Raw genomic sequence first — 24,646 nt, 5'->3', positions numbered from 1 at the left:
GATTCAACTTTGACACCTGGTCCTGGCTTTTTCGCATGTTTCAAATTGAAGAGAGGTTCTAGTCGAGCGAGTGCCAAGATGGGTAAAAGTACCGATAATCTACACCAAAACGGTTACACTTGTTTCAATCGAAATTAATTATGGGTCGCCGGTGACGAAAAAGAAGAAGAGAACGAAAATGAGTTTGACAGGAAACTAAGTGATTATTGTTACAATTAATGTTTGTAAACTACTGTTTCGTTCCAAGAGAAGAGACGCATTTAAAACACCAAACATGAGATTCCCAATCATAATATCCAAAATATTCCGACATCCAAGTCTCACAAGTGGTGTCATGGCATTCAAAATCAAGCAATGCCAAGGTCAAAAATACTACGCAAGATCTGTCAGTCACATTTAGCCGAGAATATATCATCATGAGGCTGAAGAACGGCATAATATCGTCTTGGCATATCGGGTTCCTCGTCCCACAATCGCTCCACGTTGATTGTCCACCCGGCATTAACGCATTGAACGCCCTGTTTCATAAACATGAAGATATCGCCAAGTCGGTCGATAAGCGGACGGAAAAACTATCGAGTCGATCCTCCTTCATCAAAAGCTTAGGCCATGGGACGATCGGAAGTCCGGCCCGCATCCTGGTAAACAATACGTGATGGTCGTTTCAGCCTCAGCAACCACATGAAACAAGGGACTTTTACTTTATCGTCTACAGACTTCATCTGACTATATATTTTACGTTCTTCTTCCGCTTCTTGGTCCAAATCATCCTTTCAGCTCACCATCACTCGCTTTCTATTCAATCTTATACATTCTTTTCTCTTTCAACTCTGATCTGGAATCACTTCATTTTTTGACAAAATGGTTCAAATTACTTCCTTCGTCTTTGGGCTGTCGCTCGTAGCTGGTTCTATCGCCGCGCCCTCTCCCGAAGGCCTTTTCTCCAAGCTTGCCAAGCGAGGCGGTACTCCCAACAGCTCCGGTACTCACGATGGCTTCTACTACTCTTGGTGGTCTGATGGTGGCGCCGAGGCCACTTACGAGAACGGCCCCGGCGGTTCTTACACCATGTCTTGGCAGACTGGTGGTAACGTCGTCGGTGGAAAGGGTTGGAGCCCCGGAAAGGCTCGGTAAGTACCTCTTCCAAGTGATCATAACACTATACTAACATTTACAGAACCATCTCTTACGAGGGAGAGTACAAGCCCAACGGCAACAGCTACCTCTCCGTCTACGGATGGACCAAGAACCCTCTGATCGAGTACTACATCGTCGAGCAGTTCGGTGACTACGACCCCTCCACTGGTGCTCAGAAGAAGGGCACCGTCGAGGTTGACGGCAGCACCTACGACATCTTCACCCAGACCCGTACCAACGCCCCCTCTATCGACGGCACTCAGACCTTTGAGCAGTACTGGTCCGTCCGCAAGGATCACCGATCCACCGGTAGCATCGATGTCGGTGCTCACTTCGAGGCTTGGGAGAAGAACGGCATGAAGCTCGGTACCCACGACTACCAGATTCTCGCCACTGAGGGTTACTTCAGCAGCGGATCTTCCCACATGACCGTCTCTGAGGGCGGTGCTTCTTCAGGTGGTGGTGCCTCTACTGGTGGCAACACTACTGAGCCCGACACTGGCGCCGGTAACGGCGGTGATGCTCAGCCCGGTGCCGGCAACGGTGGTGACTCTGGTGCTGGTAACGGCCAAGCCCCCGATGCTGGTAACGGTCAGGGACAGCCTGATGCCGGAAATGGTCAGCAGCAGCCCGGTGCTGGTCAGGGTAACGGTCAGGACCAGGGTCAAGGACAGGGTAACGGCCAGCAGCAGCCTGCCTTCGGAAACCCTGGTCAGCAGCAGGGCGGTAACCCCGGACAGCAGGGTGGTTTCCAGCCTCAGCAGCAGGAGGCCGGCGAGTCTTGCCAGCGCAAGTAAGGTGGAAAGCTAGGAACCTGAACCAGGACATCTTTCAAGGCGATCGAAAGTTTGGCTAGTGTTGGATGATGGGCATCAAACAGCTTCTTGTACCTTTTGTACAGAAGTGAAAGGATCCGTATTTATTTCGTGTATATATGAAATACTTGCTTGCAGATTACTGCGACCACTCAGAATTGTCTCCATGTTCCAAGTGACTTAAGTGATTAAATCCATGTTGCATGTTTTGACATATGGGGATACTTCAACGTTAAGGTCTTCGGATCTCAGATCTCGGCGGTCTCTGTCTGCTGTTGCTTCTAGTTATCTTCCTGACCCCATTCTTTGTTTCGCCCAGACTTGGATCTGCAAGCACTTTGTGATCCATCCTAGCTCGTCTTGGCCTGCTGGCATGTGATGCTCAGAACTACACTCCTTCAATCAATCTGGACAGTATCCTCCAGTGACATTGGTAGTACTTCTCGGAGGATTTGTTTTCTGTTCTTGTCCTTCTCCACCGACTACTCAGACCGTGTTCAGTTCAGACTTCACAGCGTTAAATAGGACGGTACAACACTGCAGATGCAATACTTTTCATCAAATAGGTAATATGTGGCACTCAAGAAGGCCTATTCTCATAGTATTCCATGACTATATAATTATCTATGAGGCTGGTCTTAGCTTCACTAAGGATCGTTAGAAATCCCTAGCTACTGACCTAGAACACCACGTGAAGGTGCCAGCCTATCGTTCTAGTCCCTCCCCTCGCACCAAGGCGGTATGTTTCCCGCGCCAAGGTGGTATGTTCCCCTCGCACCAAGACGGTATGTTTCCCGCGCCAAGGTGGTATGTTCCCCTCGCACCAAGGCGGTATGTTTCCCGCGCCAAGGTGGTATGTTCCCCTCGCACCAAGGCGGTATGTTTCCCGCGCCAAGGTGGTATGTTCCCCTCGCACCAAGACGGTATGTTTCCCGCGCCAAGGTGGTATGTTCCCCTCGCACCAAGACGGTATGTTTCCCGCGCCAAGGTGGTATGTTCCCCTCGCACCAAGACGGTATGTTTCCCGCGTCAAGGTGGTATGTTCCCTTTTACATCAAGGCGGTATGTTTCTCGCGCCAAGGTGTCATGCTTCTCAACCCATGGCGGTATGTTTCTCGCGCCAAGGTTGTAGAGATATGTCCCTCTTCCGTGACATCTCAACACTGAAAGAGACTAGCGAGATAAGTAAAGAGCAGTCCATTGGGCCTGCGATCCTGACCAAAAAAAGAAAGGAAAAAGCAAAGGAAAGAAAGCAGGAGCACACAGCAAGAGTAACAAGACGAACAACACAGCCTTACCACAATCATTCCACCCCAACCTATCGCTGCTCCTCATACCACTCAACACTGCCGTCAAGGAAATGGACGTAAAACCATCGGTTGAATAGCTCAGACCATTCAACGGTACGTCCCAGGCGCGCGGGAGGTCTACCGGTTTGCGGTTCCGGAGCGGGAGGGGGGGCAAACTGAGGCCCATGTGGAGGCAGGATAATTCCTACACGGACGTCAATAGTCTCCTGCACCGGGGACTGTGTTGCCGCCGGGCAGGGAGAAGGGCGGTCAGAAGGAGGAGGAGGAGGAGGAGGAAAAGGGAGGGCAGGGCGCTCAACAGGAGCAGGAGGAGTCTCTCGAGGAGGAGAGGCCTCCTGTTGCGCTTCCTGAGCGACTCGTCTGGCCTTGCGAGGACAGTCTTTCACAAGATGCTCCTCTGAGCCGCACTATAGATAAGTAAGTATCAGTTTATAAGCTGTGGAGATGTCAGGAGAGAACCTACATGAAAGCAGCGTTTGGGACCCTTCCGAATACCGCCACGGCCACCACCTCCGCGGCCACCTCGGCGACCACCTCCACCTCGGCGACCGCCACCAAGGCGTCCCTCCCGATGGAGTGCGGCAATGGTCTCACCGATGAGGGTGCCGATCTGTGCGCTGTGGTAAGACATCTAGGGTGAATGGAATGTTAGTGGTTGTGAACCCAGAGAGTTTGAGGGCAATTCAGGGAACTGCCCTCAACCGTGAAGGGTATCTGAATGAGGAGATGAAAACATACCTTTCCTAGTCAGAGATGTCGTCGTCGTCGTCTTTTTCGTCTTCTTCTTGCTCGTCTCTTTACGTTAGAGTAAAGAGGTATCGTGTGGTTGCGTTGTGGTTAACTTGTGCGATGCAGATGCAGATGCAGATGTGACGTGATGTTGTGCGATGAATATGCAGACGAGGAAGGCGAAGGCAGAGAAAAGTAAACAGGAGAAATTAAAATCACCTAGATGTGGGAGCCCTAACGCGTGACGCGTAGCTGATATTGTTCAGGCAAATTCAAGTTCGACTGACGGCTGTCAGGCACTGGCAAACACTGCCAACAAAGATGTGGATATATTGCATGTTTGTTATGTCCTACGCCACGGCATACCTAGGCAGATAGGTAACAGTAGAACTGTTCTCTGCCTAAAGCTTAGGACACTATAGCAAAGTGGTATAAGTGCTTGTCTAAGCTAACATAAAGTGACTAAATTCTTTCATCTCTTAGGCTTTGAGGGCTAACTCTATTGATACCCCGAGTGTAGGTATAGATGTTACACTATTTCTACTGCTGCTCTGGAATTCAAGTAAATAGTGCCTATTAGGAGGAACCCGTTGCCCGTGCCATATCGTTTTAACTTGTTGTGTAAACCGGCCATTTCAAGCATCAGAGGGCAATCAAAATATGAATGTGAATGTCCATACACTTGTAAAACTAACGTATGAAGTACACTAACTTGGCTCCATACGAACTCCTTCTGACCATCTAGACCAAGCCTTGCAGAAGTAACATACTTGAGACTCAATGTCGGTATTGGACCTTCATTTTCACTGTATCGGCTTCGTAAGTAGGGTCAGATAGGGCTGGTAGGATAGTTGAGAGCTTGAACCTTTTGTTCAACTCCACGTTCTTCGTCAGCGGAATTCGTCGAACTTTGAGTTGGTGATCTGGGGCCAGTTTAGCTCATTATTCTATCACTTTCTCCTCCAAAGTGAACCGTTCGTCGATGCATCGCCATGTGATTGTAATTCTGGAGTGATTTTTGGTGCATCGGAATAAACATCCGAATCCATCGCCAGCATCCCATAGTTCCACAGTCCGCAGTGCAGCTAAATGTCTTGCTGCGTCACCGATGTAGCACAAACATGCTGCCACTGCCTCCTGGTTCGATCTGTGGCCAAGTTACCTTGTCCTGAAAGCTAGGTTCTCAAGCTTGGAGTCCTGGTGCCTATCTCCTCCCGTCAATTCAGCGAAAACCCAAAACCAATTGATAGATTTGTCATATGGGAGGAAGCACTGAGTAAAGTCATGGCCGGTCTTGGCCAAGAGCCCCGATATTTGTTCTCCTGCGTGGAGGGAATATCCAGTACTGGGACAGTGGCAGCGAATCTCCAACGAGCCCTCCCAAGAAGATAGTGTCTTGAGGAGAACCTCCATAGCTTGCGTAAAGGTCTCGTTGTTGCTGTGCCCAAGGTGTTAGCCGTGTCTCAAGCCGGGAGGAAAATGGTGTCTCTTACTGGGTAACAGTCGTTGCACTCTCTGGTTCGCCTGTGATAAGCCAGGTGTATGTTGCAAGCTTGATAGTCAATACCACACGAGTCATATAATTCAACCTGATAACGTTCTCTCCCAGAATTGTTCTGGAAAAGGTATACAAATCAGTCGCTTCTAGATCCATTTTTAAAAAGGTTTCTTTCTCGAAAAAGCCTTGCCACTCTTTGCACACAGTGGCTAGTAGAGATGCTGGAGGGAACCCGCGGACGATGGTGGTTTCTTCGAGTCCATATCGAGGGATGATATATTCTAGAACTAAGAGACGAATCTCTGGAGGCAATGATTTCCAGGAGGATGCCATAATGGGTGACTTAGTATACAGCTGAATATCCTTGTTGGATGGGGGGGATCACCTCGATCGGTGTGATGATGCAGCGCTTGAACGGGATTTATATCGCTATGAAGCGGAGCGATGTGGAGTGATGGGAGTCAACTGACTTACTGCTCTTGCCGGTCGGGGTAGTGTTACGAAGAAGGAAGGGAGGGCTAATGCAAGGTGCAACAGCCTTTTGTGCGCGTGCGCGTGAGTCACTGTAGTGGCGATAGTTAGAGTTCAGTGACTGTGGGCGACTTCAACTGGGATGAGTCGACCTTTGACCTGCCTGGAGAGGTCAAATTTCAAGTGGAGATGCTGGCCCATCATTGAACGAGGGGGGAGGGCAAGAGAGTTCAATCGCAGCAGAGGAGGAACAGACTTTTTATCTCTGACATGATGATACTTGATCAGACATCGCCTGGCTGAGGATCAAACATGACCTAAAACTGCCTAAGTTATGCGGATTATCTCGCTTCTTAGGCTATTAGTAGCATATTCACAAATGCCGCCAAGAGATGCAATTTTTACCATGAAATAGGGCATGATAGACTTTCATTAACCAATAATGGACTGGTGCACGCTGAAATATCATGGACGTTTGTCCTTATAATCTGTCCGACCTGCTCCTAAACAGATTTAAAATAGGACATATATGGACTCCTAGTGCATATATCTCCAGGTCACAGCCTTGTCTCCCTTGGCCGAAAGCTCTTCTTCGGATATTGTCTCGTGCTCGCCAGCCGCCATCCTTCTCTCGCGACTCTTGTTGATACGGCTATATCCAAAGATCAAGATAAGAGCTGCAATAATACCTCCGCTGATAAATCCAAGTTCCAAGGCATGGCCCAGGATGTAGCGAGGACCGTCCTTTTGTCGATAGAAGTTCGATGCCATAGCCTAAGTCTGTCAGTAAGAGTAACAATCCAGCTGACTAAGAGTACTTACGCCGCCAAGGTTTCCAACACCGATTTGAATGGCCATACCAACACTTCGCTTGTAGCTTCCGGACAGATTGTTGGCCAACCATGTGATGACTCCAGGGAATGCTGGGTAAATAGCGCAAGCCGCAATGAAAACGCCGCCATACACGACCTTTGGATTGGTGGTGGAAATGCACCTGTCTCATTGTTAGCGTGAATTTATTAGGAAAAGCAGCTTCAGGGACTTGCATTGAGAAACCGACGATCATGATGCAGAGGAATACTACGATGAAAGGACTCCTCTTTCCAACCCGATCTGATGTCCATGCAACAATTACAGCCAGGATAGCTGCAGTGATGTATATAGGTACAGTCATCAGTTGAGCGGTACTTGAACTGTAGCCAAGATTTCGAATAATGGTCGGCAAGAAGAGACTGATTCCGTAGAGAGGACAAACAATCTGTTGGCTTATTAGTATCGTTCACAAAAGACGTATGCATGGTTTAACTCACCCCCCAGTAGACAAAAATGTTGACCCAAATCTGCCAGTCTTTGAACGCGTCCCAGACATAAGTCCATTTGAACTCATCGGTCTGGGCAACACGAGACTGGCTTTGGCCCTGGTACTTGAGTCGGAAGACGACAAAAGCTCGCTCTTCCTCAGTCAAAAACCCTGCTGTCTCAGGGAAGTCGTAAAGAGCCCAGAAGGCAAAGACAGCAACGAGAACAGTGACAATACCCTCAAGAATGAAGATCCAGCGCCATCCTTCAAGTCCACCGACACCGTCCATCTTTCCAATGGCGAATGCAAGTAGACCACTGAAGGCGCCGGCAATAGAAGCGGCGGAAAAGAAAAGGGCCTGTCGGAATTGGATTTCATGTCGGCAGTACCACATTGTCAGGTAATACTATTGATACTGTTATTAGTTTACATACTGAAGGTCAGAGTTCTGTGGACTTACCGCGACGCCAGGGAATAAACCAGCCTCGGTAACACCCAGGAAAACACGAGCGATGAGAAGACCAGTATAGTTCTGAACAATACCCATCAAGGTCATCACAATACCCCATGCTACCATGATTGTAGGAAGCCAAATGCTTGGACGGAGCTTTTTGAGGAGCAGGTTGGAGGGGACTTCGAAGGCGGCGTACGTGAAGAAGAAAACAGTGAGACACCAGTTGTATTGGTCAGGACTCATCTCGAGATCCTCTTGAAGGCCTTCGATCTTTGCGTTTCCGATATTACCTCCTAACAACGAGGTCAGCGTGGGTTCTGGGATCAGATTGGTGGTAACGTACGGTCGAGGAACGAGAGAAGATAGAGTAGTGCAAGCATGGGAATCAAGCGCAAGTCCATCTTAACAAGCATTAGCTAAAGCAGCGCCCCAGTAGAGCATTGGATTTACCTTGCGTAGAATCTTCTTCTCGTCAAGATGGGAAAAAGACTCGAGTGTCGTGCCAGGCGCGGTTGCCATAGCGCCGATGCGCCCAACCTGTCCTTTAATGTGGCCATGATTAGGCGCTGTCTCTGCTTGGAAGACCTCTGCCTTTTCATTCGGTGGAGTAGAAGAAGGTGCCATGACTGGATCTCTTGAATAGTTAACACCAAAAAGAATTGCTGGGAGCTTGATCTGAACGCCAAAAACGTGGACGATCAACGTCCTTAAGTACGTCAAGGAACCCCCATGTCTTTCCCCATGTTTTCCCCGCAAAATCAAGCAGCTGGTATTGTAGATCTCTGGTCTAAAGTAGAATCGGCCCTAGATTGTAGGCGTGTCACAGTCGTAAGAGGCTTGTGGGCGGAGGAACCGGCAGACGCAGACGGAGCGGACGATGTTGCGACAAGGGAGGGGCGGAATTGGTCAGAAATTGCTGTGGGATGGAACAAAAGTGATATCTAGTGAACGCTTATCTGGATTAAGAAATTGAGACTGCGAAGATGCTGATGATAGATCCACAGCATGGCAGGGATCGGATCCGATGCCGTCTCTCAATTGAGTCATGCTTCCTTCACGATGGTTCTTGTTGAGTTCATTGGGCTGGCATTCGTTTACGAAGGTCAGAGCTTCCATCTGAGGCATAGAACATACAAAAAGAAATCGTCTACCTAGACTACCACAGGCGACGAAGTTATATCGTCCCCTTTGCTCACAAAGTCAAGCTTTTACGCCCCCTTCGAAGTAGGCGTCATCTCAACAGACGGTTCCGATGATCCCTGCCAGCACATGGCTTTTCTTCTTTCCAGTCGATTGGGTTCAACTAATCCAGTGGCGGCGCCCGTTAACAGCTTGACGCAAGGCAACATTCAAGGTTACCATTTCCCGTAACCTTAAGCTACCGTTTAAATGGTATCGCTCATTATTTGCTCGTTTGTTGTCTCCAAGTTCGTCAGGTGAAGGTGGGTGACGATCGCATCCCTAACCCAGTCCACTAACTCCAGTGACGCTACCCCAGATTCACTGAACTTGGCGATGGCACCCGCTAGAACCGGAGCTACCCCGCATCCCATGCCAGTTCCTTGTTCTTTCCTCCAAAGTGGAATCTCTCGTCAACAACTCCCGGATCCGAAAAGCTTCCATCTCGTACCACTCTTATTACCGTCCGAGATGAACGAAACGGGACTCTAGCGAGACAATCATGCCGACCCGCCTCGTTACGCGCCGCACCCAGTTTTCCAGCTGCGACGAGTGCCGCCGATCACGTGTAGCGTGTGATGCCCAAAGCAACGCCAACAATGCAGAGGGAGACTCTTCTCCACAGTGTACACGATGTCGGAACCGAAATAAAGCATGTACCTTTCAGGTATGAAGGGATCTTGAATGTCTTTTCGATAGCTGATTGGGTATCTTTATAGTGGCTTCAAAATGCCAAAACGAACACTGCTTCGGGCGTAAGGAGGAAGCCTCGCAGGAGGACTGTATCACGACCGGCAAGCGAAACATCGGCGACGCACGGGGGCCGGACCGCGGATGCCTCTGAAGGTCTGGATGTTTACCAAGCGCGTTCTCCAAGAGCGGACGGCGATGGTGACAGTAGCTCAGCTCCGTCAGTAGTTTCAGAGTCGGTGTCGCAGCCATGGTACACAGTCACTAGAAGCTCGATTGACAGTGTCACAATGAATGAAGCGGATGCAAAGTGGCTCGAAACAATATACAGGGAAGGGTTTGAGGCAGTATTTGGCTCTTGGATGGGTAAATACAGTTGTCCATTTCTGTAAGTCACACCCAAATCTTCTAAAGCCAAGCTTATACCTATAGATTTGGCGATACCCGAGCCGAAAGATATGTCAGCATATCTGATCTCTGTCGTCACCTAGACGGGTGTATAGTAGATTCTGGAAACAGTCAACTCGTTCGCAGAAGTGAACAAGCCGAACAGTCTCTCCAGAGCACTATCTCTTCCTTCGCCGCGCGCTGGCTCCCTGTGACGTCTCTGGAGACCGACGAAGATCACTGTAATCTTGTACAGAGACTTTGGAGATATGCAAGAAGAGACATGTTACGCGTCATTAATAGACCATGCTATCGATCGATGCTGTCGCTATTTCTCTTCGCCTTGACACCAATACCCGAAGGGATTTCCGAGGATGAAGAGGCAGATGGCATATCTGGCCAGGCGTGTGTTCATGCAGCGTTGCAGCAGGTCCAGACCTTACGAGCTCGCCAAAAGAATCTTCAGTTTAGCGGTTCCAAAGTCTCTCCTTCTCTAGGATCAGAGACGATCGTCACAACGCCTGAATCGATCGAGTCTTCGGGTTTCATCAATGCCGAAAGTACTGTATACTGGGCAGCACTGACTTTCGATACCTCAGCTTCCTTGACTCTCAACTGCCGCCCTTTGCTATCATCGGGCCTATTCGGCTTTGAGTCTGAACTCCCTTGGCGTCTAGTCAGAACTTGCGCAAAGATGTTTGACGAAAATGCCCGACAGTGGAAGCAGGCAAGCTCAAATATGACAGATGAGAAGGCAAACCAAATTATCGCTGCCGGTGCCTGCTGGAAGCTTCTCGGCTGGAAGCTAACCGCGATATTCAAAGAAGCGCTACGTGATGGCCACGAAGAGCCTGAAGTACGGAAAGCCTTTTTCGCTGTGGTGGATTCCATCAAGCAGTTTGGCATCATTTTTCGCCCGCCTTTGGATGAATGCCACAAGAGAATGCCCTTTCTTGGCCAGCAAACCAAGCTTCGGTGGTGTAAGTACGAGATAATTTCAAAGAAAGATGGTATTAACTGATGCTGTAGTTTCTCTTATGCTTCACTACCATCTCAGCATATTGATGCTAGTCGATATGATAGAGGCCACCGATCGTCAGGACTTACTCCCAGACATTACAGATATAAGCATCGACGCCGAAAACACAATCATGAACACACTAGCCTTTGGACTTCACAATACTTTCACACTGAAGCGGCCCCACGATATTTCGCTTGAGGGAAGCAAAACAGCATTTACAGTACCCATCGTTTCTATTGATCCATATCCGCATCACGCAGTTGTAGGAATACAGCTATTACGGAAGGCTATTGATCGCGATTTCGGGTTGAGCAAGATCACGGAAGATACACATCAGAGTCTACTATCGACATTGGAGGATACGTTGAAACACTTGCCGCAGAGCTCGAAGTCTGTTCAAGCCGCGATAGTGAAGCTCTCGGGTGTTTCGGACGTAATAGCACCAGTGCACCAGATACCATAGTCTGGATTACCGGCTACGATCTAAGGAATTGGCTTGATTCTGACCTGCCAAGTGGGTGACAAAAGGAATGTCCTCGCCTGCAGACGAGTCAGCCGATGTCTGAACGTATGAAGTCTGAATTTGCTTCATTACCTCTGGCTCAGGGGTTGAACCCGAGAGTCTGCCGAAACCTCGGCCTCGGAACTCTAGAATAATAAGATTGGTCAGCATGCCCTTAATCCATTCGTTATTTTTATCGCTTATGATGTTCCGGTGACATTTTTAATGTCTCAGAAGGGGTTATTTCCGCAATGCGGAAACCGTCCCAATTGCCTTAGCGTTAGCCACCTACCTCATAACTGCGCTCACGGCTAGCGGTTGTCCTGATTTTGGTGACGGATCCGACAACGCTTTTGGGGCTGAGAGGGGTTGGGGTTGTTTGCCAGTCTGCATAGGCTACTCCATTGAACGTCGGATCCGGAATGATGATGTGATCATTTCTATTGGTGTCTTGTGCCAAGGCTTCTCCACAATTCGACTACCTACTCCAGGTTCTTGAACAAAGACAATCTGAAGGTATTTGCATCTCCAATCTGAACACAAGTCGAAACTATGGTACTCACAGTAACTGACAGACAGGCCGTCACTCTGCTCGGAGCTGGCACCCAAGGGAGACGCCTTGCTTTCATGGTCAGTGTCACGATGAGCTAGAGCGCGTCACGCACGCTGCATCTTTCAGAGCTGACACGAGGTTTCTCTAGTGGTCGAGTACCGGCAACGATGTACATCTAGTCGACAGCCAAGAGGCTCAGCTTCAGGCGAGCATTGAAGCGATTGACGAGTTCCGATCAAACTCTACCAACGGGAATACTTCTTGGGGGAGAATCATCACCCACTCGCTTGATACTCTTCAAGAAGCTCTGGGAGCTTCTTGGTTGGTTGTAGAGGTAAATAATCCTAATGCGTATGTAACGGCGAGATATTGATATTTTAGTGTGTCCCTGAGCGTCTGGAGCTCAAGCAGCAGGTCATCTCGCAACTAGATTCCCTTGCTCCGAAAGAAACAATCATTGCCTCGAATTCTAGCAGTTATTCTTGTTCGGAGATTTTGAAGGGTCTTGAGTTGAAGAATGAGAGCCGGTTCCTGAGTGCTCACTCTTGTAAGCGAAGGTGATGAATATCTTACGAACCAGTACTGACTTCGATATCTGGAGATTGGCCACCTGAAGTACCTCGTAAGCACTAAGGTCTTACTTAAAAAAGAAAGTATCGTGCTAACGATGTCAGAAATCGAAATCATGGGACATGAAACTACTGATCCTTCGCATATTCAGTTGATGATGGAACAGTGCAAAGCTCACGGGTTTCCACCCTTCCACGTCAAGAAGCCCTCTATGGGATACATCTATAATAGGTAAGCCTTTGCTGCTCTTCCAGATGTCACTGATGCAGTGTGGCTGACCTACCAGGATATGGGCTGCCATCAAAAGAGAAGCGCTTCTCACTGCCGCAGAGGGTGCTGCCACGCCAGAGGAAATTGATGGTATTTTCAAGGGAGTGTTGAAAACACCCAAAGGTCCTTTTGAGCAGATGGACTTGGTCGGCTTGGACGTTGTAATGGATATCGAGCAGCATTATGCCGATGCGAGGGGCAATATTCCGACCGCACCCCGCGAATATTTGCAGAAGTATCTGGATGAAGGAAACTTGGGTATCAAGACTGGACAGGGTTTCTACGACTACAGCAAAAAGTAAAAGTCGTAATGGTATCGAGATCGATAGGCAAGAAACATACTGTAGTTGACAACGACGACGGGAGGATTGCTCCGCAATGCGGCACAGTTCTATATCCTGTTTGATAACTTTAAGACGGTTATATGTCAATCCTGATATACTTGAAACATTTCTCTCATAGACCCCAGTCTCAAACAAGTATAAAACGTCTTGGTATGTCCCACGTTGTCGAATTCGACCGCCCTGGACCGTAGTATCGACTAGGGAGTAACCGTCGGGGATGATCATTTACGCCGGGTGGGTGTCATCAGGCACGGCCCGTTCAGGAACAAATAACACTGGCCAGGTAGGGAACACAGAAGTGCAGCCTGCAGGGGACGTACAGGGATGGACTATCACGTGTCTAAGTTTGTCTCAGGAGACGGAGGCCAAGACAGGCAGTTGGTTCATAGTGGCGGATTCAGGTGTCTATAAGTAGAAGGTACCTTTTGAGAAATCACAAAGATAGAGATGGCATGGGTATCGGACGAGAACCGGGGACTCGGACCGGGAACGCCTCGCTTGGCATGTCGGCACACTCCACTATGATTTGTCTCCAGAGTTGCATGATCTCGTGTTTGAGATATAGGTGCTATTAAGGTTGACCTAATTAGGCTTTGTTTGCGAATATTCAAGCAATAGCAGCAGGGTTAAACTTAAGCTTCGAGCAGAGGAAATGAACGGCCTTGTAGCTGGTCAGGCTCAACCCACGAGCATAGTATGAGCCCTATTGTGTCCCAGATAGGCTAGAAATTAGTGGTGAGTAGGTAAACTTGCAAATGAGTCAGTATTTATCCATGAGCTTTGATCAAGTTACACACAAAACAACGTCGAGATACAGCAAGTGTAGAACCAATTTTACTTGGAATTATTATTGTAATGAAGTAAAGCGAGCTGGCGCATGAAGATGAAAGTTTCTATGTACAGGTTGTCCGCCGGCGCTCAGTCTACAGATAGACGTAGCAGAAGGGACCAGAGAGTGTGCTCATGAGATCCTTGATCTGTCTATCAGCTCCAACCCAGCCAAGGCGGACGTAGTCGTCGAAGGTGGTTTCGGCGCTAGGAGGCATGTTGAGGAAGGTGTTGGTGCCGGCAAGAGCATCCTTTCCATAGATACGGTTCTTAGAGTCAAGCATCTGCCAGATCCACCAGACACGGTCAATCATGGAGTGGTGCAGGTAGAAGGCAGGGTCGCCAGGGGAAGTGTAGACGTCACGACCAGGGTCACCACCCATGGAGTAGTGACCGCCACCGTGGATACCGATGTCACCAGTGCCGGGGACACCCTGCATCTGCATCTGGAAGTCTAGGACGTTCTTAGGCTTGAGGATATTGTTAAGAACGGATGTTGCGTTAGCAAATCGTTTATTGACCGTGTCTGAAAGGTCACGCTTCAGGCAACGGGGGTTGTATTCAAGAGGGTGAGGGTTAGCTTCGACCTTGCCACCGGGAAGGTCGAGGGCGGCAGGGCCGAGGTTGACGCTCATATCCTTGAAGGGACCAGAGGTGACACAGCCACCTCCATTACCAGTCTTGAGGTAGACGGGAGGAAGTCCGCTGGAGGCGCCGAGGATGATATCATCTTGCTCGCCAATGTTCTCGCCGTCGCCAGAGAGGGAGGTGTCGCTACCATCGAAGATGGAGGACTTGGCAAGGCCGGTGATGGCAGTGAGGGACCAGTCCCAGTACTATTAAAGAAGTCAGTAAATGAGAGATCTACAGTGTCAACTCATTAAGTCCGGTAGCGAGGGCATAGATAGGCAATAGCTCATCTCCTTGATGGTGCGAAGAGCAAACTGATGGCTTAGCACCATCAAAGAGATGCTCAGCAAGTGGATGATGACTTGTTGAGCCTATCAGAGCAGTACCCTGATAGGTGGGGCGGGTATCCACCGACGCTAACCAACTCCGCGAGTCCTGATTGGGTACTTACAGGTTGAGTTCCCTTGTAACCACACTCGTTTCGAAGAGCCTCCTCGTACAGCCAAGTGAAATATCGATGCCATGAGAGGAAATTTCCCGTATAATGAATAGATTGAGTGCTATTCAAGTGAATTGAAACCCAATCATCAAAGCGAGTCTTGGCGCCAGCTGCAAAAGTCTCAGGACCCTTGGCAGGTTGTGACTGAAGACACTTGACAGCAGAGATGTAAGACTTCTTCTCCGACTTTGAAAGGGTGTTCCTGTCGGTAGTTAGAATCGGTTATTCTCCGCCAGTGGCACAGTGAGTCTTACCATTCCCGTCTGACACGGATGTTCTTCCAGCTGCAGGTGCTGTCACGCTTGGTCTTATCACCAGCAAGCTCTTGGGCAGCCTTGTAGGCGGCAGCAGCAAGATCATTGACCTCATCAATGTTGGTGACCTCAGGAGCAGAGGCATCAACAGTGGTAGGCTGAGGGGCAGCCAAAACGCCGGCGGCGTTAAGGGCCAGAAGCGAAAGGAGTCCAGCACGCATGATGAAGAGAGTGAGGGGAGTGGGATAAAGAAGGGACAGGGATTGCTCCGGTTTCAACACTGGCAGATGTGGCTTGAAGGACCAGTGAATAAAGAGTGACGATCAAGCAGAAAGTGATTGAGCTATATACTGCAGGAGGACCTCCTGAACGGACTTTTCCATCACACTCTGCATGAAGTACAGGCCCAAGGTCCGGGGCCAGAAATAGCGGTCTTGGCTCTCCATCGGGGAACCCATAATGATCATGGATGGTTCATTACCAACACAACTAGAGTAGACAGAACGGCAGGTCTACCGTACAAAGGTTCGAGCCCACGGTAAACATTCGCGGAATCGAGACTGGAAAGCTAGAAAGTAGACGGAAGAACCCTTTTTCGCGTGGACACATAAGATCCTCTATACCTTTTCCATGCAGTTCAACCGAGGCAGGGGTTTCGTGTCAATCAGATCTAATCCGATTTAGGATCGTAATCCTGAAGAACTGGCAGGGTCTAATAGTGGACTGCGGCACAGTCGTGAGAGGGGCAGGGATTGATCTGCAAGACCGAGGTACAGCAACGGAGCATTTGTTGGTAAAGGTATTAGTTCAGGGGAATATGGTGCTTACAGGCCTATCATATCAATGCAGCATGCTGTCGTAAATGAGCACATATAGAAAAGGCTGGGTTAGGATAAACTCTATCACAAATATGAGAGGACGGCAGTTTTCTTTATCATGAACTTGACAGCACCCTCCATGTAGTGCTGACGGTGGAGAATATAGGGCCAGCTCAGTATCCATTTAACTACCACATAAACGGGGCGATTGCGAGCGATGGATGGACGAAGATCCGGAAGAGTTCCGTTCCTAGAAAATCCATGGGTAGAGAGTCGGTAGGTGGAGATTGTATCCATTTGTGAGAGGATCCCCGACACTAACAAGAGCGAGCAGTCGTTCCCGGCCAGCCGCTGAATTTACCCGTTAGGGCCACCGGGGAGAACAAGAAAAAGCATGACTCGTAATTTTTTGCACTAATTCCTATTCTCCGACGAAGCAATTAGTGAGGGATCAGATTAGATGGACAGCGCGACACGAAGAAAGAGGAGAAACCAACTCCAAGCTAAGACATTCCATCCGAACTCCTTGATCGACATGTCGATCCCTCTCGCGAATCATACAGAAGTTAGTGGGATCCAGTTGACATGCAACTCAACTCGTTCAACCCCAGAAACGCTTTATATCACTTTCAATATAAGTATAAACATGGATCATACATCCATGACGCGAGTTTGGTACGCAGGCCGCTACAGTTACAGTGCATTTCAGTCGAGCAACAACTGCACAGAGCCCTCGTTCAGTTGACTCTTAGTGGAGAACCCCTAACCACCACCGCTAAAATCCTGTAACGCTTTGGGCGCGCCACGGGGCAGGGCAATTCAGCGGATATTACTCAGGTAGGTTCTCTGCATGCATGCATATTCTTAGTCTCGGCACTAATCTCAACCAAGGAATATACTTCACATTTGAGCCCGAGCGTTTCATACGACAAAGCAGAGCCTGTGACGATCGGAACCTGGCCAATGCGATGGGTGGATCCCCGGGCCCTCATCAGATCATGTTCATGTACCGAGTTTACCGGGCTAGTGCGCCTGTCAGGGGAGCCCAGGGTTTCCACTCGCCGTCGACCAGCTCGTACAGCGTCTGTGATACGCCTAAATGTCAGAGAGCCGGTCATAACGTCTCGGCAACATGATAACCTTAGATCAACTGGGTAGTTGACCCGATCTTAGTTCAGTTCAAACTAGTCTGGCAGTAGGTCACTAGTTTCCTCCGAAGGATCAAAGAGGAAATTCGCCAATACTCGGCCGAGGTACGGATATTCTGGCGTGATAGGTTCTGGTTGGACCAAATACGGTACTACAGGTAGAAGACGAAATAATATGGTCACTTTATTAGTTGTTGGAGCAAGTCATTCATGTCCTTATTTCTTACACCCATCGTAAAAGTTCCTCTACAGTTCCAAATTATGGGAACCTGCATGTTCTAGCTCATGATGAAACCCTGTTAGAAACGTGGTGTCCAGCTGGGCTGCAAGACACCTTCTCCTTGGAACGATGCCCCTGACAGGATCTTCTTGTCCCCCCCTCTTGTGTTTGCTTCTTATGTATCCTGCATCCCCTGCCTCGTTGCTCCATCATTCCCAAGTTCTGGGGTCTCTCTTGCAAATTTTTACATCACCAATCATGGATCCAGCCAACATACCCTCAAATCCAGACGAGAATGGAGCAGCTGACATTCTTGGTTCTACTCTGTTTGTTGTTTGCTTAGCTACAATTGTTGTACTTGCTCGTTTGTATGTGAGGGTGTTTATCATCCGAGGCACTGGATGGGATGTAAGTTTGTTATCTCGTCTATGCATGTTCTTTATTGCTTTTTACGCTCTCTCACCTCTATCCCCTCCACTTCTCCCCTGGATAATTGCCCAAAGCTTTTCTAGCAGAGTACTAATCACTTCCCCAGGATGCCTTCATGCTATTGACAATGGCCATGAACTGGGCCGGCGAGGGTGTAGTCATTGCTTCTGTGGCCTATGGTGCTGGAAGGCATATTGGCGATGTTGACCCAGCTGTCTTCCAAACCGGAATGAAACTCAACTTCATTACTCAACCCATCTTTCTCATAGCCATCTGCGTCGTCAAATTGTCGGTGGGATGCGCTCTATTACGAATCGCCTCGACCAAGTTCTACCGTTGGTTGATCCTTGGTATTATGATTTTCATGTCAATCTACACCATCGGATGCTTCTTCGTAAGTCATATTTCTCATCACAAGTTACAAATTACTAACATGCTCAGACCGTGGTGCTCCAATGTACAGACCTTCGCGCCCTCTGGGATCCTCTGGTCCCTCGTCAGTGTTGGTCACAAAACACACTACAAAGTCTATCATACACAAACTCTGCTCTCAACATCTTGACTGATCTTTTCTTCGCCATTATCATTCCTACACCCATGTTATGGAATCTTAACGTCCATTTCCGCACTCGTATGACACTCCTCGCCATTCTCGGCCTCGGTATCTTTGCCTGCGTCGCCGCCATCGTCAAAGTTGGTTATGTCACCAACTACGGTAAACTCGGCGACTGGCTTTGGGACTCCCGCAACATCACCATCTGGACCGTTGTCGAGCTCAACGTCGGTGTCATCGCCGCTAGTTTACCCTGCCTCAAGCCTCTCTTCCGTCGCTTCCTCGGCAGCTACTATGGAAAGAACTCCAAGAAGACTCCAACAACTGGCAATACTGGCTATGGACGTGGTACATTGCGCAGTGCAACTCTGCGTAACAGCAAGAACTGGCACACTTTATCAAGCGGGCACAGACAAGATGATGAGACAGCCAGTCAAGAGCACATTAACGATTATGAGCTTCGGGATAGAATAGCTAGCCCTGCTGGTGCCAACACAACAACAGTGCTCAGTGATCTTGGCGGACGATCGAGTGATGAGCTGAGCACAGGTAGCAGAGGACACAAAGGTTCTTACCCAGTTGGTATCACGAAAACAACCATGACAACGGTTGAAATTTCGAATAAGGGGTCCTAGCCACCTGGATGACTTCTTTTCCTTCTGTCTTAGTACGAATATTAATAATTTCACGGCGTCCGATTCCATGTCACACTTACGGATATACGAATGGATGGAGGTATATAGGGGAGTACTCTTAGCCTCCTAAAAAGCTTGTACATAGTTTCTAGTATATAGTTTCCTTTTATTCAATCAAAGGTTCAAGACAATATTGTATCGACTCACACAATCCTTGAAGAGTGATGAGAAATTGACTTGGTCGCCGAGTAAAAACCGAACATGTCAGAAAAACAGACGAGACTGCATATAATGCGCTTTGGTGACCATGACGAAACTGTAGTCTCCCAATGCGCACACTCCATGACATGTTAACTCTCAGAAACATTTATTGTTCCATGATTCTTCTAAATATGCAAACTAATGCACCTTCAAGTGCCGAGCTTAAATAGAGTTGAAGCCAGGGGTAAGTTTCCATGAACATTCCAAACTTCTTCTGTGTTGTCGGACAGATTTCCAATTGGTAGGATGTAATGTACAGCTTTGTGGCGACGAATCAGAATCGTGACCGGTCGGACGCGTAGGTTGGGGAGGGGAATTTCTCCAATTCGATGTATCATATCATACCATATTGCTGTGCGCTGTGGTAAGTTCCGTGCTGAATATTGGTTTCGAATGGCGAGCTGAAAAGCATTTATGTGCTCTTTCGCCTTGTTATTGGCTTATTGCACAGATACTCTGCGACTCTGTGCAAAATAAGGTTTCCTCACTTTAACATTAGAGGACGGACCAACACGCTGACCAAAAGCATTCAGCAACAATGGTTGACATTCCTGCGGGACATTACCCTGGAGCTCCGGCAGGCAACGGAGATGGCCGGGAACATCCGACAAGGCTGAACCTGTTGATTATTTCATTATTATTCCTGTGAGTAACTCTTATCAATTAAAATCTGTATAGAATTGGCCTATCTTGAGACTGTCAGCACCATGTGATGGCGATATCGAAACAAGAAAGCAAGAGGAGAACAGGGATCCTTTATCATTATCTGCCGTGAGCAGGTCATCTTTCATCTCCTCAGGCCCGAATAACAGGGAATTCCTAAGCTTATTTTTGCCGGTCTTGGTTTAGTCTGTTGGTAAGCTCCATTTCCCCCGCAACGCGGAGTGACCGGGCGGCCTACCCCCGATTGGCCAGTGGATCCCAGTAGGACGCGAGTAAGGTGACATCAAACTTCGTATCCCCAATCGAATGGGCTCTCAGCTCAAGATAAGGGATCAATCAGCTTTTTATATTTGGACGGGCGCGTCTTCTTTCCCTTTGTCGCCAAGAACAGCATTCATCAATTAGTTACTGGACCACAACATGGCGGCAGATACTCCGGCCCAAGAGGGCCACCTCCAAAAGAGGTTCTCAAAGATCACTATGATCGGCATGGCGTTTGCAATTCTCAAGTAAGACACCCAATGAAACAATGATATGACACTCAATGCTAATTCGCGCAGCACTTGGATCTCTCTCGCCGGATCACTGGGACTTGTTATGCCTTCAGGTGGCTCTGTCAGTTTCGTATACGGCTTTATTTTTTGCGTTATCTGCAATATCTGCTTGAGCGCAAGCGTAGGGGAATTAGCATCCCTGTATCCTACAGCTGGAGGACAATATCACTATTCATTTGCCTTATCAACCAAAAAATGGAGAAACCTCATGGTAGGAACGACGTCAACACCTCAATTACTACCAAACTAACTTCAACAGAGCTTTCTCGTTGGATGGATAAATATCGCTGGATGGTTAACCCTTAACACAACTGCGGCCTACTTTGGAGGTAATTTACCCCTGAATTGTCAAAGAGCATATCGCTTACAGTAAATTAGCTCGCTTCCTTGCCGCAGCCGCAGTAGCTGGCTCTGGTGGCACGTATGAGATCACTCAATGGGGCACGTATTTGATGTTTGTCGCAGTATCAATTGTCGGCGTGTTCCTAAATATCTTTGCCTATCCAATTTTGAACCGATGGAATGAGGGTGCTCGTGAGTCTTGTCCAACCACTCAGGGTCTTCGGTAAGGTGCTAATTATGATAGTGTATTGGTCCATAACCAGTGTTGTGGTGATCAGCATCGTGCTTTTGTCTACTTCTCCAAAGACTGATGCCAAGTTCGTCTTTACCAACTTTTCTAACACAACTGGATGGAGTGATGGCACGGCTTGGATGCTTGGACTGCTTCAGTCAGCTCTTAGCATGATTGGGTACGTTTCTTCCCAACCAAAACTTGTCAGGTCGCTAACAAGTATAGCTTTGATGCCGTGGCACACATGACGGAAGAAATGCCTCGACCTTCCAAAGATGCCCCTCAAGCCATGGTTGCTGCTGTACTCGTCGGTGGTGTAACGTGAGTTTGCTCTACAACTTCCATGAACCTGTGCTAATTTCAACCTAGTGGTATCGTGTTCATCTTGGTCATGCTCTTCTGCTTCGTTGACCTTGACCTCCTTCTCGCATCACCCACTCAGAGTCCTCTCACTGAGATGATCTTTCAAGCCACCGGCAGCCAAGTCGCGGCAACAGTTTTGAGTGTTGCCGTTGCCCTGTGCTTTGTCAACGGAGCCAATGGCTGTGTTACTTCTGGAAGTCGTCTACTTTGGTCTATGGCTCGAGATAATGGAACACCCTTTTCCAACTAGTAAGAACCTTTTGGCCATTGCATACCGAGATATAATGACTGATCTATGTAGTCTTTCACATCTTCACCCTAAGCTCAATGTTCCCGTCCGAGCTATCTTGGTACAAGCTGTCTTCAATCTTTGCTTTGGATTATTATATCTAGGTAAGTTGTTAGTGGTCAAGCCCTCGACGCTGTATACTGACCAATTAAAGGCCCGGAAGTTGCTTTCAATGCCTATATCGCTAGCTGCACGCTCTTCCTCAATCTGTCATATGCCGCGCCCGTTCTGATCCTTCTTATCAGAGGTCGGCAACTTGTTCTCACAGAGCCTCCTGAGTTCTCCCTTGGACATGCATTTGGGTATACTGTAAACTATATCGCAGTCATCTTTGTTCTTGTGACATCGGTTGTAAGTCACGCCTTGTCACATGAAGTATCATAATTCAGCTATGCTAACAATCATCAAACAGTTTTTCTGTTTCCCACCAGCGATTCCTATCAACGTATCAACCATGAGTAAGCATTTTCTGTTCTGAGTTTCTTTATCAACCAGCTAACATCTCCAGACTACGTGACAGCCGTCTTGGGCATCTTCATCATTTTCGTCACAGGACTGTGGTTCATGAAGAAGAAGTCCTACGAAGGGCCCAAACTTGAGTGCATCTTGGGGGAAGAATTGCCCGTGGCTGACCTGGAGCCAAAGGGCACAGAAAAAGAAGTTGTCTCTAGCTCACATTCCAAGCAGGAAGAATGAGTCGTCAGCATGGAAGGCGGGTATATGCAAGCAAGCGAATGGATTTAGCGAAGGATATTGATTTAGTTATTGTTATTGGGTATTCTCATTCATGTATCTCTGTAATTAGTTCCAATCCTCATTTCATATTGTAAATTGACCACAACGGAATTTTCAATTAAAACCCTCCAAGAAAGTTGAGTAAAATAAATGTGGCGAATAAGGATACCTTTGACTGGCACATCAAGGACTAGTGATCTATTAGCAAACGATACGGGAGCTTGAGAATATAAATATGGGATACATAGGCTCAGACTTAATAAGGAACTTTATTAATAAGTCTTGACAACGTTATACTAACTTTAGCCTATGGCTTGCTGTGCTATGGTATTGTACTTGTTTGTATAGGCGGATAGGAAAGACAGTGCTGACTCGGAACAACCCCTGCACGATAACCCCTGGTGTGATAAGGAAAGAAGATGCTTGTTATAACTCACAGCTTTGCTGATGTACTCCTCACGTATCCGTAATGCCAATCCTCCCTCGCCAAATCTTGCCTAATCTGATAGTTGCGTTCCGCAATATCCACCGTCTGCATGTCAACATCCAAGATACGCATCGCCTCCTCGCCATCGGTAAAGCTCCCAGGTACAGTCCCAACAATAGGTAAAGTGACTTGACTGCAACCGAAGAAGCCCTCTTCTGCTGGTCCGCCAACATTGCAGTAGATTACCGCGGCAGTGTTCTCGAAAGCTCGAGTCACCAGTGCGGACTGTATGAACATCTTTTCGCAGTTGGCATTGTATGCAAGCCCCTCTTCTGACATGTCTCCTGATGTCCAGTATGAAGGAATTATTATTATCTTGGCGCCGGCGAGCACCAGCTGTCGGAAGGCTTCGGGGAAGGCAAGGTCCCAGCATACGAGGATGCCGACTCGGCCGAGGGGGGTATCGATGACTTGATGGGGGTTGGGGGCTTCGTAGTTGTCTTTGGACGTATTGCGGGCATGATCAACGAAGGACGTCAATGTAAGACGCTCTGGAATCCAGAGGTTGGTCTTGGTGTAAGTGCCCAGAAGGTTGCCATCGTGGTCGATAAAGTCAGAAGTATTGAGTAGAGTGGGTCTGGCATCAGTAGTGGCTAAATCAGCATCGTTGGAAGTCTGAGTTACAAACGTTCCAGCACAGATGTTGATGTGAAGCTCTGCTGCTAATGCCTGGTACTTTTGTCGATATTTCTCAGCATCTTCAGGTGTAAGTGCAAAAGATGGTTCTTCTGGCACCCAACCCGTAAGGTGGTACTCTGGCAGGACTGCTAGTGAGGCACCCTGAACCGCCGCGAGTCGTATCTGTTCGGCCGCAAGTGCAAAGTTATGTTCAGCGTCAAGGGGCTTTGTAACTGTTAGCAAGTATCTAATATCAACTTCATTATCTCTTACCTTTGGCTTCATTTGCACAAGAGCCACCTTGAATGAAGGACTTGATGTTATCAACGCCATATCGATTAGCTTTGATCTTGACAACTGTAGAAGCGAGAGAGCATCAGCATGGCGTGCGTTCCTGGTACTGATAGCTTAGATAGCTGGCAATGACCGACGCAGTTCGGTAACAATGGTCAAGAAGGGAAAGTAATAGCCGTGATTCCTATGTTAACGACTTCCGTTTCTGGTATTGATATCCTTAGCCTATTAATACTAAGTTTGGAATGGGTTGGTGGAGCAATAGCGAGGCTTGGAGAAGGATGGACCATTTCCTCGGGGATTTTGATAGACATGTTACCTCGTGTCTTGAACAGGAAGTAAAATGAGACGCAATGTGATGAGATATGCATATCGTGTCATTCATTCCGCAATTCCGCATTGTTTGATCAATTTTGGCAATCTCGAGGACCTTGGAAGATGTGGCAATGGAAATAGTCAGGTGGAGATTGTAGTACAAAGCTAGTTCCACTTTGATATAAGCACCTGTACTTTGATACTGTACGAGAAAAAAGCACTCCAGTTGAGGCTGAGAATTACCAGCAC

The 24,646-nt window shown here is 48.2% G+C and overlaps 8 protein-coding genes across 8 annotated transcripts; 4 read left to right on the top strand and 4 right to left on the bottom strand.

The window, feature by feature from the left end:
* Positions 1-690: 690 nt before the first annotated feature.
* On the top strand, positions 691-2,102 carry B0J16DRAFT_367633 (xylanase). The gene is made up of 2 exons (XM_046130146.1): positions 691-1,130; positions 1,178-2,102. Exons 1-2 carry the CDS (start codon positions 862-864, stop codon positions 1,932-1,934), a joined length of 1,026 nt encoding a protein of 341 aa, XP_045990206.1. The 5' UTR covers positions 691-861; the 3' UTR covers positions 1,935-2,102.
* Positions 2,103-3,017: 915 nt separating this feature from the next.
* B0J16DRAFT_410063 (uncharacterized protein) lies at positions 3,018-5,867 on the bottom strand. Its single transcript, XM_046133123.1, has 4 exons — positions 5,485-5,867; positions 5,154-5,429; positions 3,726-3,879; positions 3,018-3,669 (listed from the first exon to the last, which is right to left on the bottom strand). The coding sequence occupies exons 1-4, from the start codon at positions 5,820-5,822 to the stop codon at positions 3,271-3,273; spliced, it is 1,167 nt and encodes a 388-aa protein (XP_045990205.1). The 5' UTR covers positions 5,823-5,867; the 3' UTR covers positions 3,018-3,270.
* A 526-nt stretch (positions 5,868-6,393) lies between these two features.
* Positions 6,394-8,444, bottom strand: B0J16DRAFT_367630 (major facilitator superfamily domain-containing protein). Its single transcript, XM_046130145.1, has 7 exons — positions 8,165-8,444; positions 8,058-8,115; positions 7,721-8,007; positions 7,271-7,666; positions 7,007-7,218; positions 6,783-6,954; positions 6,394-6,734 (listed from the first exon to the last, which is right to left on the bottom strand). The coding sequence occupies exons 1-7, from the start codon at positions 8,336-8,338 to the stop codon at positions 6,498-6,500; spliced, it is 1,536 nt and encodes a 511-aa protein (XP_045990204.1). The 5' UTR covers positions 8,339-8,444; the 3' UTR covers positions 6,394-6,497.
* Positions 8,445-9,873: 1,429 nt separating this feature from the next.
* On the top strand, positions 9,874-13,188 carry B0J16DRAFT_379013 (uncharacterized protein; the record flags this gene model as incomplete). The annotated part of the gene is made up of 9 exons (XM_046130964.1): positions 9,874-9,971; positions 10,016-10,950; positions 11,000-11,424; positions 12,073-12,123; positions 12,195-12,380; positions 12,428-12,593; positions 12,648-12,668; positions 12,721-12,847; positions 12,903-13,188. 9 exons carry the CDS (start codon positions 9,874-9,876, stop codon positions 13,186-13,188), a joined length of 2,295 nt encoding a protein of 764 aa, XP_045990203.1.
* An 896-nt stretch (positions 13,189-14,084) lies between these two features.
* B0J16DRAFT_360347 (uncharacterized protein) lies at positions 14,085-15,804 on the bottom strand. The gene is made up of 3 exons (XM_046129694.1): positions 15,442-15,804; positions 15,140-15,389; positions 14,085-14,894 (listed from the first exon to the last, which is right to left on the bottom strand). The coding sequence occupies exons 1-3, from the start codon at positions 15,660-15,662 to the stop codon at positions 14,154-14,156; spliced, it is 1,212 nt and encodes a 403-aa protein (XP_045990202.1). The 5' UTR covers positions 15,663-15,804; the 3' UTR covers positions 14,085-14,153.
* A 2,055-nt stretch (positions 15,805-17,859) lies between these two features.
* Positions 17,860-19,381, top strand: B0J16DRAFT_410059 (uncharacterized protein). The gene is made up of 3 exons (XM_046133122.1): positions 17,860-18,035; positions 18,163-18,450; positions 18,498-19,381. Exons 1-3 carry the CDS (start codon positions 17,886-17,888, stop codon positions 19,242-19,244), a joined length of 1,185 nt encoding a protein of 394 aa, XP_045990201.1. The 5' UTR covers positions 17,860-17,885; the 3' UTR covers positions 19,245-19,381.
* A 1,071-nt stretch (positions 19,382-20,452) lies between these two features.
* B0J16DRAFT_330603 (amino acid permease) lies at positions 20,453-22,809 on the top strand. The gene is made up of 11 exons (XM_046126486.1): positions 20,453-20,677; positions 20,729-20,933; positions 20,982-21,051; positions 21,101-21,256; positions 21,309-21,474; positions 21,522-21,617; positions 21,666-21,908; positions 21,961-22,052; positions 22,103-22,299; positions 22,361-22,406; positions 22,457-22,809. The coding sequence occupies exons 1-11, from the start codon at positions 20,589-20,591 to the stop codon at positions 22,642-22,644; spliced, it is 1,548 nt and encodes a 515-aa protein (XP_045990200.1). The 5' UTR covers positions 20,453-20,588; the 3' UTR covers positions 22,645-22,809.
* On the bottom strand, positions 22,810-24,215 carry B0J16DRAFT_330602 (carbon-nitrogen hydrolase). Its single transcript, XM_046126485.1, has 3 exons — positions 24,062-24,215; positions 23,121-24,013; positions 22,810-22,873 (listed from the first exon to the last, which is right to left on the bottom strand). Exons 1-3 carry the CDS (start codon positions 24,119-24,121, stop codon positions 22,867-22,869), a joined length of 960 nt encoding a protein of 319 aa, XP_045990199.1. The 5' UTR covers positions 24,122-24,215; the 3' UTR covers positions 22,810-22,866.
* Positions 24,216-24,646: the final 431 nt, after the last annotated feature.

The sequence above is a fragment of the Fusarium flagelliforme genome (genome assembly GCF_020744385.1).
Source record: "Fusarium flagelliforme strain FIESC 12 MPI-CAGE-AA-0113 chromosome Unknown B0J16scaffold_1, whole genome shotgun sequence".
NCBI classification, from domain to species: Eukaryota; Fungi; Ascomycota; class Sordariomycetes; order Hypocreales; family Nectriaceae; genus Fusarium; species Fusarium flagelliforme.
This window is presented reverse-complemented; position numbering and strand designations above follow the sequence as displayed.